The following is a 17,191-nucleotide window of genomic DNA, read 5'->3' as shown; positions in this document are numbered from 1 at the left end:
GATATTAGACTCTTTTCTACCATTTTTTTTATTTTTTTTCTTTTCTTGTAAGACTGAGACAAAGAGTTGGAATGGGTTTTAAAAAAAAATTAAGCTTAAAATAATAAAGAAAAAATTATGAATAAAATGATAAGGGATAAATGTAATTTTTTTTAATTGGATAAAAAATAATGTATTAAATTAAAAAAAATAAGAAATTAAAAATAATGTAAAGTTAAATCCGCACACGCTTAAGACTAATACTAATTATAAGAAATTTGTAAATTTTGGTATATATATTTTTATATTAGTCTACCTGTCATATAAGTCAAGACAGCTCATACATAGATTAATTTGTCTAAAAAGAATATTTTGTTTAGTCAAGACAAATTAGTATGGTTACTGAATTTAATAAAATATATTAGGCATGATTATTGCTTAAAATATTCATTATTTTCCTAATAAATGTTTTAATAATTAATTATTTGTTTTATAAGTGCAATTTAATATATACTAGTTACACATCATATGTTCAGATTATGATTAAATTTATTCCCATTGATCATATGCTTAATTTGAAACTAAATTTGATTTGAATGATATTAATATATAATTTTCTTAAAAGTTGAGATCATTGTCCAATTATAACTTAGTTAACCATATTTGTACATTTATACACATAAGTCATAACAATTAAAATCTTACAAGGAATTAATCGATTTTTAAATTTATTTATATTTGACTACTTTCGATAATTTTAAATACTTTTTATTCTCGTTCTTACTTGGTTCATCAGTTTTTGTTAAGAGTTTAATACTTTTTTTTTTATATATAAAGATGATTTTAAAATATGTGTATACAATATTTAACTAGATTTAGAATACTTTATAATGGATTATGTATAATTTATGCATAAACAAATCTAACCAATATTACATAAAATTTATCTTATGGACAATTTTTTTTTTATTAAAAATCTAACAATAATAATCATAGAGAAAAATAGTATGGTATCCCGATAAATTTATTGTAATTTTGATTTCACCTTAAAATCTCAACATAATTTCATTTTCCCCTCCTCAACTTATTTTGATTGATGATAAAAAATAGAGTTATTTAATAATTAATTTTAGACTAAAACAAATTAAATCTGTTGGAACTTTATACTAATAGTTATTTTATTTTTTAAATAAAAATGTATAGATATGAATTCCTACCTTATATAATATGAGTTCTTTTACAAAATGTATTCAAAATATGAATTTAATGAAAAAGAGATTTATTTTATTTTAGTTCAACTATCATTGTCTCAATTATAAAGTTTTAACCTAACCTATAATGTATTAGTTAGAATAACTTCCATAATAATTTAAAATTATTGAGTTAGATAAGATAAAGAAATATTATCTTAATTTTTTTAGACAAATAATTGTTTGTTGACACCATTTTTATCAAAATTCCTGTATCTTGTCTCTACAAAGTTAAGTTTGATTTGACATATACTTACTAATAAGTTGCTTAAATAAATTTTCTAAATAAATTATGATGTGTCAATCAAATTAAACATACATGAACATTTGGTGAATAAGTTGAATAATTTTTTAAAAAAAATAGCTGATAGTATGAAACTATTAAGATAAGCTAAATAAATATTATCAAAAGATATGTGAAAGTTCAACTAAGAAGATATGAGCAAATAAGGAAATCAAACTAGTCCTGAGTTTACATCAAGATATAGACTTTTCATTTTTTTCAATAGATATTTATTTATTGTTTTAAATAAAAATGATTTTTTTTTAATTCTTTAAATGCAATAAAAATTCCAACTAACAAAGTGCAGAAAAGTATTGTAGTCAATTTATATGATTTTTTTTTTCTTTTTTCTCTCTTCTGGAATTAAATGCTAGAGATTGCATAGACAAAGATGATCACTTACATGTAGGCTAAAGTCAACATACAATTTGACTTTGCGTTTAATTCTGTCACCTCAATTTCAGTTGTATTTTGTCGAGTTCTAAAAAATGATAATATTTTAATTTAAAAAAAAAACTTTTGCATTCTTAAATGAAATTAACCTTAATTTCATGGTTCCGTACCATTTTGACTTAAAATTTAAATATCAAACTATCTACTAATATTAGTCTATGAGATATCTTAACTCTATCCATCCAACCTGATAAATGGTTCTACTACTTTACGACTCTTAATAAAATATTTTTTTATCTGAATTTTATTTTTGAGGATTTTTGAGGTAACTAACATGATCTTCCATAATTATCATGAGTGACAACTCAAGTCGGGTTCAAGTTTGGATTGAGGGTTCGAATTAACAGTCCGTTGAGTTAAAAGATATTAACCTGAATTTGATTTTATTCGTATGGAGTTGATCCAACCCAACATTTGATCTGATTGATCATCTTATTCAACTAGAATATGACCCGATTTAACTTGATATCGTATCTCTATTTCAGACTTGACATAATCATAAAGGACAATGATGTTAAATCACAAATTCGTTTGTAGAAAATCTTAAAAAAATATGTAAGTGAGTAGAAAATTATAAATGGATTGACAGGTATATTTTGGATAATTTTAAGTCGACCAAATTTTGACACGGGTCAACTTGATTTCGGTCCAAACCCAAAAATACATTTATACTAAGACGGTTAAAATCTCGAGTTAACTCTTAAAGTTTTACCATTTCACACAATGTTAACGAGTCTCATTTTAAATAACTCTTAAATAGGTAAACTCTCACGATTTTAAATTTACGATAATAAGATTTTACGAGTTTATACATATTTTTGATTTTACAATTTTATATTATGTTTAAAAAAATAAATTTATCTTTAAAAATAAAAAAATAAAGTTATTATTTATTCAAATAAATATATTAATATAATTATTTTTTTAAGTATAATTATTTTTTTAGTTTTTTTATTTATTATTATTTTTAGTTAATTTTATATTTAAATATATACAATTTTAAAATTGACTAAGTATAAAATACTTAATTATATATATAAATAATAATATAACTATTATTTTTTTAAATTAAACTTGTACGATTTTAAGTAAACTCTAAATTTTATGAGTTTATAACTAATCAAATTTCATGTAAATTCTCAATTTTAACGGCCTTAATTTATACCAAAGATTTTCTAATCTGCTAGTGATTAATAAAATACCTTTAGCATCATCATAAAACATAATTATCAAGTTTGTGTTTTTATTATGATTTTATATAGATATTCCAAAATAAAAAGTTATTTATCAATTAATACGAAAAATCTTGTAACCACTTGTGCTCGTTTGAATAAGTTTATTCGTAGTGAATAAGTTTTACCAAAATTGAAAAAATAGGTTAGAACGATTAAACATATCAAACACGCAAAAGAATAATAAGTATAAAAAAATTTCAAATAAGCCTATCCAATATTTGGGCCCGTTCATAGTCCAATCATTAAGCCCATAATATATAAGTTGTCTCAAAGTTTCAATATTTATTATCTCTCTCCCTGGATTTGAAAAGGCAAGAAAACTACAATGGAGAACTTGTTTTCTTCATCTTCATCAGAAGCTCTGATAGAAACCCTAATTCAAAGAGGCTGGAGCTTCATAGATCTCGAACATGTCAGGGCTCTAATCATTATTCAGTCAGCTTTACAAGAAGATCCATGCACCGTCGATTTGATTGAATCGCACCTCGTAAACATGGACTTTCGATCCATCGGTGGAAAATCGCTTCCAGAACCTCCGGTTCTTCGAAAATCTTCTCATATTCAAGGTCCCAAAGTCCTTCAGGCAAGAACTCCCTTTCTTATCGAAATTTTGTAATCGATTAACAGTTATCATCATCAGCAGATATTATAGTAGTTAAGGATGATGCTCATAAGGAAATGTTTCAATATTAGATGAGATTATAGGTTATACAGTAGCAGATTATACAGAAGAGGTTGTACTTTACATATTATCAAATGAACGAAAGTTGTGCTTTGTAATAGATGATTTTGATAAACATTGGTAGAACTGATAAATGCCTCAGAGAGATTTAATCATTTGAAATTGGTTGAGTTGAGATTTGAATTATAATCAGATTTGAAAAGAAATTGGAATGATCTGTTATGTTGTTTATCTTCATCAATTGGTTACTCTCGCTAGCGTTAACTCTTTCCTGCTTTGTGCGTAGGTCTCTTCATTGAAAGATATTTCGCGGAACAGTGTGACTGATAGTGCAGGAAATGTACATGATCATCGTTTGTTGCGATTAAGTTTAACTGACGGGCATTCTCAGATGACTGCTATAGAATACTCTCACATACCTTCACTTGATGATGTTGTACCTGGTACCAAGGTCTTTATCTCTGTTTTTGTTTTCCCACTTTGTTTGGTAGTTTGTTTTAATGGATTTGGATTTCGTCATACACAATTGTTTTTGTTTATGATCATGGTTTGCAGGTTCGTTTGGAAAATAAAGCTCCAGTTAACAATGGAATTGTGTGTTTGAGTCCGAAATTGATAACTGTATTAGGAGGTGTTGTTCAGTCACTTTACGAGGAATGGCAGATGAATAAAAAGTACTCTGAGATTTCACGCTCTTTTTTGAGGGCGTCAAAGATTGGTGAAACTGATGGTCCTCCACCATTTGAGAAGCTGCAAACTAGGCCACCCCAGCAGCATAGTAGACAAGACAGTTAGTCCTCTATATCTTTTCGTTTCAATTTTTTCTCTTTTCTTTTCCATGTCTGATTTCTTTAATTTCTCAAAGGCTGTTCTTTTACACAAGGTTGGTGATTAGTAATCAACAAATGCATTCATTTAATTAAAACAAAGACTTGTACACTTTCATAAGAGCCCATTATGGAATCTTTGTTTCTTCTTAAAAAATCTTCAGCTGCCCCACATCAAATTGTAATTGTCTGTTTATACTGAGTTTGTGATATATGTTGAATGGCAGAATATCCTTTATCAACTTCAAGACCCTATCAGAAAACATCTGCCCCAGAAAAATGGGCAAAACCCGATTCTAGGCATATACCTCCTGCAATTCATAGCACCGAGCATATTGATGATGGAAAATCAGCTTTCAATGCTGGCAGACTTGAAGAAAAGCCAAGCAGCTCAGACACTAGACAAAAAGAAGGTAAGTTGCAATGTTATATCTTTTTCTTTGGGAAAATGACGAACCATTTTATTAATAATCCAAAAAATGAGTTTATACATCTTGCACTCGAATGATTCTTCTGTTGCTTTTTTATTTTCTTGCTTTGTTTCTCCATCCCCTTTGTAACACTTGAACGTATCTTGCATTCTTTTCAATAAAAATGAGACCTTTTAAAAAAAAAACTTGAACTTGAATGAAGAGCAAAATAGGCTTTGCCCTCCAACTCAACAAAAACTACAGAAAAATTCAACTACAATTGAAACAAAAGCTTGAACACCACAACTTGAAACAAACACTAAACAACACAAAGCATTTATCTTCTCACATGATCAATATTCTAATGACTTGCTCACTATCAATGCTCCACTATTTGCAAATGAGCCAATTCTGAAAATGATATTTTTTTTTTATTCTCTGTAGAAAATGTACATGTAAAGATAATCTATCTATCTATATGTTATATTGCAGTGGTTGAATCTATTCCTGTTCAAAACCAAGCTGCTGCACAAAAGCTACTACAGAAAATGAATCAGTCGAGCCATGAGAATCGCAATTATAGAGGCCGGAGACGTGGAGGGAGAGAAAGACACGATGACTTGCCAGTTTTTACTTTAGATGAATGGGAACGAAAAAAAGATGTAGGGCAAACTTCAAGAAGAGAAGACTTTCCTAGTGCCAGTATAGATGAAGATTTTGCAAGGCAGCTTCAAATGCAATATGATTTGGAAGATAGTCATGTTAGTATTCCTGTGATTTATTATTTTTTTAAGAAAGGTTAACTTTTTATATTACTTGAAGCAGGAAATAACCATATCACTGATGAGTCAATTGTTCAGAATTTTCAGGAACAACGGGGTCCTCCTATCGTCAACTCTCAGGCAGACAATATAAAATTGATGATGTTTAACTATGACAGAAACGATAGAGCCTATGAAGGAGAAGGGTTTAGAGGTCGAGGAAGGGGCCGAGGAAGAGGAGGAAGGGGAAGAGGAGGAAGGGGGCGAGGAAGATGAAGATTGAATTTTGCTAGGTAAAACATTTTCTATATTGCAGTTATTTAGCAGAATGTCAAATTTTAATTGGATTACTTCCGAAAGCTGTAAGAAAGGTTGAGATATGATTATACACGTGTTCTTTACAAGCGAACTTTGTAGGTGAAAAAGTGGATTATTGAAGTTATTTAGGTAAATGACTGATAGATTCTTTGGTGTTTAATATTTAAAATGTTATAAGAAAGAAAGGAAGAGTAATTTAGTATTTTGGTCAATAATTTCCCGAATCTTCTTTCTCTTTATGTTGGGATAAGTGGTTTATTTGTATCATCAAACAAAGACCATTGTTTTGACTGCTTGTTTGTTCTTAACCAACCTGTTATTGTGTTAGTGCTATAATATTATTTAGTAGTGTTTTCTATGAACAGGACCTTTCGATGCTTACGAGATTGAATTATTTTCTCAACAGTTGGACAACATAGTTTGGCGGTTTCGCCCAACATACATATACCTCGATTTCTTTACTTTGGAACTTGTAATGTTGGCTTGTATTTGTTCATTTTTGTACTATTGAGTAACTATTGTTTTAGTGAAAAAACATTGGTTAATTAAGGAAAATGATTTAGAATAAATAAATACTCTTATATACATTGATTTTTTACACTTCTCCACTAGATGAAGAACTAACTCTTGACAAGGCGAATACGTTTGCATGATTCCTTGAACATCCTGCATTATTTTTTTTTTGTATAGAATATTATTTATATATGTTAAAAAATGATTTAATTATTAAGAAACAAATTAGGAAATGAAATCTTACTCCCAAGGAACATCACCAAGTAACATCCAATCACCATCTTTGTCTTCATATGTGGGTATGTACTCTATACCCTTCACCACAACCCTACTTATCATCATCATAATCGCTTCTTCACCGCCTAAAAATGAGAGATTTAGGTGACGAGAATAATATGATAAGAAAGTTGACAGAAATAATGGGATATCCGAGAAACTTACGAGGTGGGATGTCGAACATTTCCAATAATGTCCTCAATAACTCTTGATAAGTAGAGAAAGATTCCAAATCCACCTTTCTCAAAAACGGAGCTCCGTCCACTGCCACCTTCACCAATGTACAGTATTGATCTCCTTCTTCTTCGCCGCCCTTCTTTCTAATTCTTCGCCCCCTCACCGGCGGCCACCCATTACTACTACTAACCGGAGGAGGGTCTCCCGGAAAACGCAATGTGAGTTCTGTGTCGGCGAGATTAATCCAGTCGTGCGAATCCATATGTTTTGAAATGAATTGAATAGATATATTGAAGAGATGGTAACCTAGCTAAGTTATGCCCTCATATATAAATAGCTAGAAAGATGAGATGAGAAGAAGGGACACGTGGGGGGAGAGGGTTTCGATGATTTGAAGATATTTATATATAAATCTTGTTCCCCGGTCGGTCGGTTCTTAGAACCCCAACATAATATTTATATAAACCCTAGTTTTCGTGTACGTGGTTGGTCAGAGAATACCATGCATGAATCTACATTTTATATAAAAAAATTGTAACGTTTCATCAAATTCCACACACATGTACATATATATAATATATATATATATATAATATAATTATATAGATATATGAATACATGCAGCTGCCCCTCGTACTGATCGATCTCACTCCATTATCAGTTCATGAACCTAATAAAGCTCGCAACCATTATTGTTGTTCTATTATAATATTAATAATAATAATAATAAACCAGACACAAGAAACAAAATATAGTTGATTGTTTTTGTCACAAGTTAATCAAACCAACTTCAAATATAAAACTAGAACCTTATAATTAAACACCAAAATTCAAAATACACTAAACAGATACTACACATTCGATTTTAAGGGGATATAATATATGATACACGTTTATCTAGTAACGGCTCACTAGGTACGTAATTTTTTTTTGAAAGACAATGTAGCCTCAAATAAATAAAAGCCACGAAAGGGCAGATGAGTTACATGAGTTCAAAGGAAATTAGAGTAAAAACAAACTGAATGAAGTACAAAAAAAAAAAAAAAGATAAAAGAAAAATTGAGAATTAAAGTGCAATGAAATCAGTGGTTATTGTGACTTTCTCGTAAACGATGTTCCAGTTTTTACAGATTAACCAATTCTTCTCGCCTGTGAAAATACGCCTCCACATTCGGATGAGAAAGTTGTCGTCGGTGATAATATTGTTTCAGACTGTATCTGTATTATTGCGGACTCCTGAGAAGGCTCTAGCGTTTCTCTTCATCTTAATGTGATAAACAATGTTGGCGAAAAAACACTCAAAGGTATTGGAGCTGAAGTCGTTGCCCTTGGTCCATTCGTTTGGGAAGCTGAGGAGGCTCATTGATTCGGAGAATCTACGCCAAAGTAAGGAGACAAAAGGGAAGTTCCCAAGGAGGTGTTCAATGAACTCCTCATTTCCCAAGCAAAGGAGACAATTAGGATTCGGGATGCTCATGTACTTCTTGATCCGATCACTGGGATTCGGGATGCTCATGTACTTCTTGATCCGATCACTGGTATTGAGTTTCTCACGAAAGGCGAGCCATAAAATGAATTGGTGTTTGGGGATTTCTTTGGTAGACCACACTAAGTGGGACCATGGACAACGTCCCCATAACCACGAACACAATCCCAAGCAGACCCCGAGTCGAACCTACCATTGTTCTCGACACTCCAAACACGAGAATCCTCGTGATTATTCAGATGATAGTATGAAAGTGTGTTAAGGATTCTCGCACCTTCTGGAATAGTTCTCAGAAGGCTGTTCCAATCGCCGCTTTTGACTTGTTGAACTGTGGTCAATTGACATTCTCACATAATTTGAGTGATGAAGAATAATTGACATTCTCACATGATTTGAGTGATGAAGAAGACACTGTAAATTTTATGTTATATTAAATAAGTATAATAGTTTTGTATTATTATTAACATAAAAAAAATACTTAATTTAGTTATGTTAACACATATTGTAGCCTATGATTTAAATCTTGTTATTGTATTTATTTATTTATTTTGAGTGCTGGTAGAAGAGTGTTCCTAGACGGCAGTCGAACTGGTCTTATTAGGTATGTAATGATCGAGTTTATCCATATTAAACTTTAGGGTCGGACCCATTAAGGAGAATGGACCAACTGCCAAGGATCAATGACGACAAGAAAAGAAAAATGTATAAAGTTTGATTGAACATTAATTGATTGAATAAAAAGTTGTCTAACAAAACATGTGCAATCTCATGTGGTTGTTGTAATTTGTAAGCCTCCATGTGCAATTAAGTAATACTTGTTTATAATAATTATCTAAAACCTCTTAATAATCTTTTACTTTATATATGAATTAAACACTAATTCAGCGCTTAATTCAATATATATATATATACAGTCTTCTAATTTGTTCATTCGATATATCAGTAGACTAATTCGATCTTCTCTCAATGAACTCGATGAAGACCTAATTAATTTAATTACTTCAATGAAATCAGACAATATCTCGACATAAGTTTCGATATTTGTTTGATTGAAATCGATGTCTTATATAATTATTAATTTGAATGGGGTCAGCTGATAGAATAAGGAAACAAATTAAAGAACAGTCCTACAAGAATTGACAATCATGGAACTTGACTGATCATTATAAAGTATTCTTGCAAACATATTATTAATCTAGAGGAATCCAAAAGAACATAAATGTCTGGAAAAAAGGGTTTCATTTTCAACAATTATGTTGTCAAAGATGCATTGAACTAACTCTTAACATCTTTTTTCGTGCTTCCTTTTCTTCTTCATCTTCTCCTTCTCTCAATAATAAATTAATTAATATCTTTTGATTCTAATGAAAAGGTTACTATTGAGATTTTATTATAGTTATATAATTTGGAGGATTCATTTTTATTAAAAATATAATAAAACCCATGAATTGTATGTGTAACAGGTCAAACTCTTAGACTTACAAAAGTAGATAAATGACTATGAAATTATGAACCTAAAAATAGTTGGTCACAACCTAGTATAATTGAGCAACTTTCATTAGGGATACAACACAAATAAATTAAAATAACAATTATCGATTAATTTTAGGATGCTAACATATGAAAGATTTGAAAATACATATATCTCATAATTTGAGATCACAATTACAAACAAAATTTAGTAAAACAATTAATGAAAATCCATTGAAAACTTCTTATTCGGATTCGAACTTATATCCAAATAAAGAAGTGTTTCTCGTTCTTATTGAGTAAGAAGGCAAGAAAGAAGGCTCGTGTAGGGCTCTTTTTACTCCACTAGTCATGATTGGCGGATGAAATTCATCTTGAAAGACTAGAATGCACTAGAGTCTTTATAAAAACACTATCATGACCCAATATATCACGTAACATATTTCCGGCACTTATGCAAGCGTCGGTAAAATGTACCGACATATATAAATGTTTTATTGTTGTATAAATGCGTTAAAAAACATTTAACCTAAACAAGATTTATTGGCGGTATAGTCACGAAACACTTTATCGACCTTTACGATACTTTCTTCGGATCTCTTCCTTGATCGTAGTGATCCACAGGTTTAGGATCTGAGCTGTTATCAGAAAGAGTTCGTTCGATCTGCCCCATACCCACAAAATATTACTGACACTTATTTTATGTGTCAGTACTCAGTATACGTTACCGACGTATATATAAGTCACTAACACCTTACTGCATCAATTTATATGTCGGTAAAAGAGAAACTTGTAAATATATGCCGACATATTAATTTGTGCCGGTAATGTGTAACATGCGCCAGTAAGAAAATTGTCGGCCACACATATTTGTACCGATAAGAAGTAAATATGCGACAGTAAAGTATATTTATGCTGTGACTGAAATTTATCCCCACACATAAATTTACACCGATAAAAAATAACAATGTGCCAGAAATATCTACAAGCCTCGGGATTTCTTAGAATTGAAAAACCAGAGTATCATTTGTGAGAGACCAAACATTCATAATCCTTTCTCGAATGTTGTTTCAGCCTTTTCCAAGCATCTCGAGATCATCTCTCAAAAGGCATCCCAGGTCGTGCCATGCTTCAATATACCTTCACAAAACATGGATCCAGTCATGTGACCACATGAAATGCAAACACCCTACAAAATGAAGTGAAATGTGTATCTTCTATTGTTGGTGAAGATAAATCAACAAGGCCTATATCAATTGAAAGATAGTGAATAGGTCCATATCTATGACAACTTGTTCAATCGACCAGTACAGATGGAATTGAAGTTCCAGCCATAAACTCGATGGGGGTATTATGGGCATGTTTAGACGACGAGGGATTGTTGCTTGTGCTAGGTTCCTCAATCTCCCACCCGTTACTGATTTTTGAAGAAGGATTTGTTGAAGTATCCCAACCATTGTAACTATTACTAGAAGATGATGCATTGGAGTTATTGGTATGAGCTGATCCCACTTCTATTACCTGCAAATTTTCAGACCATTCCTCCAATATTACTATGCGATCATGGTCACTTCCAACATTTCCATGTATAGCGGTTTTCATTTACATCTTGGAGCACAAAGCCAACCTTCTATTTGGTCAAGAATGATCTGCCCCACCACTTAGGCTAATATTGTTTCTAGGTTGTGTCTCTTTTGGTTTCTATGAGAAATATTGCATAGAATTTTCCTTCTACATCTTGCACTATATCATTTAGATCAAATATCAAATAAATATTTGTGAAGAATATGAAACCCTTTAGCCATCTATTTGTTTGTAAATGAATTCACCTATTGATACTAATGTTCTGTATTAAGTATTAGAGGATGCTTTGTGCTGTGCCATAAATTTATACTGCTTTTAAATAATAATAAATAATTTAATGAAATTGATTATGAATAAAACAATTATAAAAACCAGCAAGTGTTGAAGATTGGATTTTAATAAATTTTAATATTTACATGATATTACTAAAAATAATGATAAATCATCATAAAGAATAATTTAGTCAAGAAATAGATATAAAGAATTGAAAACAGCTAACATTTTTAATAAATAATAAAAACTAGCACTCTTACAATTATAAGAGTAATATTGATGATATGATATATATACTCAAGACCGATAAACTCCAGAACTTTTTTTTTCTTTTCCGAGAGATAAACTCCAGAACATTTTTTTTTCTTTTTTCCGAGAGATAAACTCCAGAAGGAATTTTACACGAGCAATTCACGAAATAGAAAGAGTAGTGGTCGTCATTAGACAGCAGGTCCATTTGGGAGATGATTGATGATTTTGGTGAATTTAGGCCTCCACTCAGTTCGTGCCTTGAGAATCTCTGCACCATTATCCTCGAGACGAAGAGCATGTTTGCACTCGATAAAGCCAGAATCCAGTAAACCTCCCACACCGATGCCCTTAACCACATCGGTTAGGGACTGCAAGACACTGTCCCTTCCACATTCCCTCCTGTACTCAATTGTCACCCCATACAGCTCATGGCTCTCCAGAATGGCAGCCGGAGCACCCTGCAGTTTAAATAAACACATGCTAAAGACACTTTTGTATTCAACTCGTCAAATTTATGAGGTAACCTTTTGCTTTTGAAAATGAGATGCAAATATTTGAAAAGATGTGATTGTATAATTGATGGTGGATTATTTGAATGATTTTTTCTTTTGCTGAAAGATTTGATTGATAATGAGATATCAAATAACCCATTATAAATCAAATTATCAATCAATTTTATTATATATCAATATCCTTTTGAGTTTTTTCACCAAATATATAATCTAACTTTTCATAATTTCAATCAAAACAAACCATGCCTTATAAACTGTTTCCAAAAAAGGGAGAACAAAATAGATTACCTCAAGAATCCAACCAATGTACTTGACATTGTTAACGTGCTGATTGACATCTAGATCACTCCATTTAGGCTGATAAAATGCAAAAAAAAAAATAGAGTACATGATAAAGGAAATATAGGAAGGAAACGAAAGGATGAGTGACTTACAGTTAAACCTGATAGAACATAATCTACAGAGGTTTCATCAAGCTTAGGTAGTTTTCTGTTGTCGTCTATAACAGGAGGAGAATCAACAAAATAAGGCTTGATTTCGTCTCTCACTTCATCTGGAAGTTTGGACAGTCTACGAGTCTCTTTATTCATCATAACCCATGAACTAAAAAACAAAAATTCTTCAGATAAAAATCATTACTTTGAAGAAATTGAGGCAATTCAATGAAATATTAAGTAAGAGACTATTTTCCAACCTGGAAGCTCTTGTTAAAATCTCTCCTGTATTGAAATTGCGAATAAGCCAATCTCGCCGCATGCCATTTTTACCACATTGAGCCACCCATGTGTCTACTTCCACAACATCACCCCTGCGCAGAAAAAAAAAATTATGATTCAAACGAAGGCTACATAGTGGGGATTAGGCAATTAACAGACTTGTGTTTGGCACTGATTCTATCTTTTCATAATTTTATAACTCATGACAGTAGTGGTAATGAAAAGTTTTTTTAGTCTTTTTTATAATAAAATAAGATTGATCATTTGTGACATAGTATTTATCATATAACTACTTTCAATAATAATAAGAAAATTTACTTTTTTAAACCCACAAAGGTGACCTGTAAAACAAAAAATTAATGACATTTGCCTTGTTTGATATGGGGTTATATGAATAACCAAGTGGTTATTTGCGAATAACATTGTAGGTTATAGAAAATCAAGTTCTTTTGGTAAATCTACATTAGGGGTATGTTGTGATTTTTTAGTGGATTGTTGATTGGATTGGATGATGGGTTCTCTAGGCGCAATAATCTCAAGTAAATTTGGCCAGGCGGAAACTACATTTAAGACCCAATTAACATTCAATTAGAACCAGAACAACAAGATTTACAAACTTACCAAGTAGGGTATTGATCTACCAAAACCTGCATTTTCGTAACCACCCAAATTAAGTTCCTTTTGCACATCTCTGGAGTTGAACCAAACCCATCACCAAGAAGTCCAGCAGTCTTCACATGGTTAAGGGCTGTTTCCTGCATAAAGAACCATTTTCTGATTATAAAACTTTTCAATGTTTCTTTGGTTCTGACATGCATTGTAAGTTTTAACTCTTTATACCTGCAAATGATTCATTAGTGTCTCTATAGAAGCTGTTCGATCAGCCCCTATTTCATATGATCTGATAGAGAAATTTTGACGGAACACAAGACCATCCTGAACAATTCTTCCCAAGCCAAACGGATCAATAAGCATATCAGAACGTCTTGGCTTCCAGTCAAGCATCATCCACTGCTTCTCAGCAGCCAAGAAGATCGTTGTAATGGCAGCTAGAAGCATGCTCCAGTCTGGCAATTGATTGATGAATGTTCTTGGATGTGACGATAGAGTTTCATCCTCACACTTGAGCCCTTCCAAAACACCAACTTTACTACCATTTACCTTGTGAGGAATTTGGGCATTCGCCTTAACCTGCAACCCAGACTTGGTAATAGATTTCGATTTGATTCCATTAACAGTTACATTTGTAGGAACTCCTCCAATTTTGCCCGAAGTTTTGGCACCACCAGAATCTGGTGGAGAAGAAGCAACAGCGAAAAACGCAGAAGTTGCAGCAGTAGCAACCATAGTGAAAATTGAATTCAATTCAGCTGATGAAAAAGTGGTGAAAACACCAATATAATATCTTGAGTCTCTTCAAATTGTGTTAACCCTGCATGGCATTTAAAAATGGATCAGATGAAATTACTCAAGAAAGTTAAAGCAACTGAAAGAATTGATTATTTGCATCCTACCAAGTAAATGAAAAACTGTAAGAAACCCAAAAAGCTTTCATCTTTCTTGTAAAATTGGATTCACCAGAGATATGAACATTGAGTTTCAAATGAAGAAACATAATTACATTCAGATATCTTCAAATAAACATGGATGAAATGAGTTAGAACCAAAGAAAACCCACAAAATCATTACCGAACCAAAAAGATAACAGAAACCCAAAGAAATCTGAAATCACTTAAGCAAGATGCAAAGAAAAATGGAAAAAATAACGTGGAGTGTAAATTCGGCATGCAATTAAAACCCAGGTCAGATCTGACTCATTTGAACAGTAAGCAACAAAAGGAAAATAAATGTCTGGTCATATTACAAGTATACAGACATATCACCGAAATTATCAATCTCCATATTCAAATCAGATCAACATAAGCAAACTCCAAGTATGCAAAATTAAGATATCGATGTTCTTCGTACCTTATTTCCAAGCTCCGAATACTGTTTAAACACAAAATAAGCAAAATTTCTGCAAAGTCTCCATTTTTATCAGCGATTTCACCGTCTTCTTAGCTGTAATCAGTTGTTCTAAGATTCGTGATCCTTCTGCAGCCGGACTATTCTTCAATATTGTGGTTTTTGCGGGGCGAAAGAGTTTCGGGTCAAGTAATTATCCGGATTGTGGTATTAGAGAAAGAAGGAATTTGGATTTTGGCCTCCAACTAGCGCCCTCTTCTCTTGTATTATATATCGACTTGCATAACTTTTTTTTGTTCCGATATTGCCCCTCGTCTTTCTCTTATTTACGATTATATATTAGGGTTACTATTCAATACCACCATCTAAATCTATTATAGAATAATATATAAAAAAATTAATATAAAATTTATTCAAATAATTAACCTAACTAGATTAACCGTCAGATAATTTTTTTTTAACCTGAATTTTAAGTTTGTGTTTAATAAATGAACTGAGTTATAAGTAATATCTTATTTAAATTTCAATAAATGAATACAGTTATAAGTAATGTCTTATTTAAATTTCAATAAATGAATACAATATTAGATCAAATTTTGTATTTAATTTGATTTTTTTGTTTAAATTAATAAACAAATAAAAAAATATCAAAACGAACTGTTTTTCAAGATAGATCGTGTAGTGTCGGTTGTTTGTTCAGTTTTAAGCATGATATATGGTCGTGTTAACCTACTAAATAATTTAAATTTTAATATTTTCAAATAAGCTTATATATAAATGATACTTGATAAATAAAATAAAGTTAAAAATGTTTAATACAAACTTTTTTTATATATCTTTTTATAATTTAATATTATTTAATATTTATTAAAAATAAAAAAAAAATTGATTAAGCAAACCGACAAACATGATATTAAAAAAAATACTCAATAAGTTATGGAGATTGTTTTATTCTGGTAAACAAATAATGTGTAGATTTCTATTGTTTATAAATAACAAAAACATTTGTGTGTATTAGAGCAATTTTTCAAATATATATATATATATATTATTTGATTAAAATGTTTGATAGTTCTTTAATATTTTTAAAATGTTATGAAGCAAATAAAAAGTAAATAAATTAATAAATAATTGATATGATTTAATAAAGATGTATGATTTACAATGAATATAACCCACACCAAACAGTGTATAAAAATGAGTGTTTTTTCAAATACAAATTCACATATAATAAAATAAACAGTATTAGAATCCACTGGTTTTTAAATACTGCTTCACGTAACAAAAGAAAACTGTGTATTCAAATCTATTGGCGTTTTTTAAATACAACTTTATACTGTTCTACTGTTGTATTCCTGCATGCATGCACTGTCAATTATTTTGGGTGTATTTTAAAAGTTACAGACAGATGTCATCCAAAATTATTTGAAAAAATTATTTTTGCGTAGAAGAGCTGACCAATTCGAAACAAAAAGAAAAAGAAACATAGTTCCAATGAGGGAATCCAATGACTATGCTCATTTGAATGACCGAATCTCTTTGATTTATAAAAAAAAAATACTATTTTCATTATTATTCAAACGGTGAATGATTTGATATTGGGGTTAAAGTAATTTTTAATTTTTTGAGACTTTATTCCAAAGGAACTATATCTCTTCAACATAATTTTTTAAAAAACTATTTTATTATATTTGTAAAAAAAAAATATAATTAACTTTCTTTTAAATTTTTTATAACTATTCTCACCTATTTTACATTTTAAAACTATT

General features: G+C 30.7%; 3 protein-coding genes across 6 annotated transcripts; 1 reads left to right on the top strand and 2 right to left on the bottom strand.

The window, feature by feature from the left end:
- The first annotated feature begins 3,505 nt into the window (after nt 1-3,505).
- LOC124911741 (tudor domain-containing protein 3) lies at nt 3,506-6,750 on the top strand. 4 transcript variants are annotated; one of them, XM_047452251.1, is made up of 7 exons: nt 3,506-3,783; nt 4,169-4,333; nt 4,438-4,672; nt 4,937-5,122; nt 5,612-5,892; nt 5,989-6,173; nt 6,564-6,750. In XM_047452251.1, exons 1-6 carry the CDS (start codon nt 3,526-3,528, stop codon nt 6,154-6,156), a joined length of 1,293 nt encoding a protein of 430 aa, XP_047308207.1. In that variant the 5' UTR covers nt 3,506-3,525; the 3' UTR covers nt 6,157-6,173; nt 6,564-6,750. The 4 variants fall into 4 exon arrangements, with proteins under 4 accessions (XP_047308207.1, XP_047308206.1, XP_047308208.1 ...); XM_047452250.1 differs by lacking the exon at nt 6,564-6,750 and having other exon boundaries at nt 5,989-6,357; XM_047452252.1 differs by lacking the exon at nt 6,564-6,750 and having other exon boundaries at nt 5,612-5,880; nt 5,980-6,354.
- A 201-nt stretch (nt 6,751-6,951) lies between these two features.
- Nucleotides 6,952-7,426, bottom strand: LOC124911651 (auxin-induced protein 22B-like). The gene is made up of 2 exons (XM_047452155.1): nt 7,153-7,426; nt 6,952-7,073 (listed from the first exon to the last, which is right to left on the bottom strand). Exons 1-2 carry the CDS (start codon nt 7,424-7,426, stop codon nt 6,952-6,954), a joined length of 396 nt encoding a protein of 131 aa, XP_047308111.1.
- Nucleotides 7,427-12,188: 4,762 nt separating this feature from the next.
- LOC124912273 (palmitoyl-acyl carrier protein thioesterase, chloroplastic-like) lies at nt 12,189-15,654 on the bottom strand. The gene is made up of 7 exons (XM_047452863.1): nt 15,426-15,654; nt 14,298-14,889; nt 14,079-14,212; nt 13,436-13,549; nt 13,176-13,344; nt 13,030-13,098; nt 12,189-12,687 (listed from the first exon to the last, which is right to left on the bottom strand). The coding sequence occupies exons 2-7, from the start codon at nt 14,802-14,804 to the stop codon at nt 12,418-12,420; spliced, it is 1,263 nt and encodes a 420-aa protein (XP_047308819.1). The 5' UTR covers nt 14,805-14,889; nt 15,426-15,654; the 3' UTR covers nt 12,189-12,417.
- Nucleotides 15,655-17,191: the final 1,537 nt, after the last annotated feature.

The sequence above is a fragment of the Impatiens glandulifera genome, chromosome 8, assembly GCF_907164915.1.
Source record: "Impatiens glandulifera chromosome 8, dImpGla2.1, whole genome shotgun sequence".
Lineage (NCBI taxonomy): Eukaryota > Viridiplantae > Streptophyta > Magnoliopsida > Ericales > Balsaminaceae > Impatiens > Impatiens glandulifera.
Note: the sequence above shows the minus strand (reverse complement) of the source record. Positions and strands in the feature narration are given on the sequence as shown.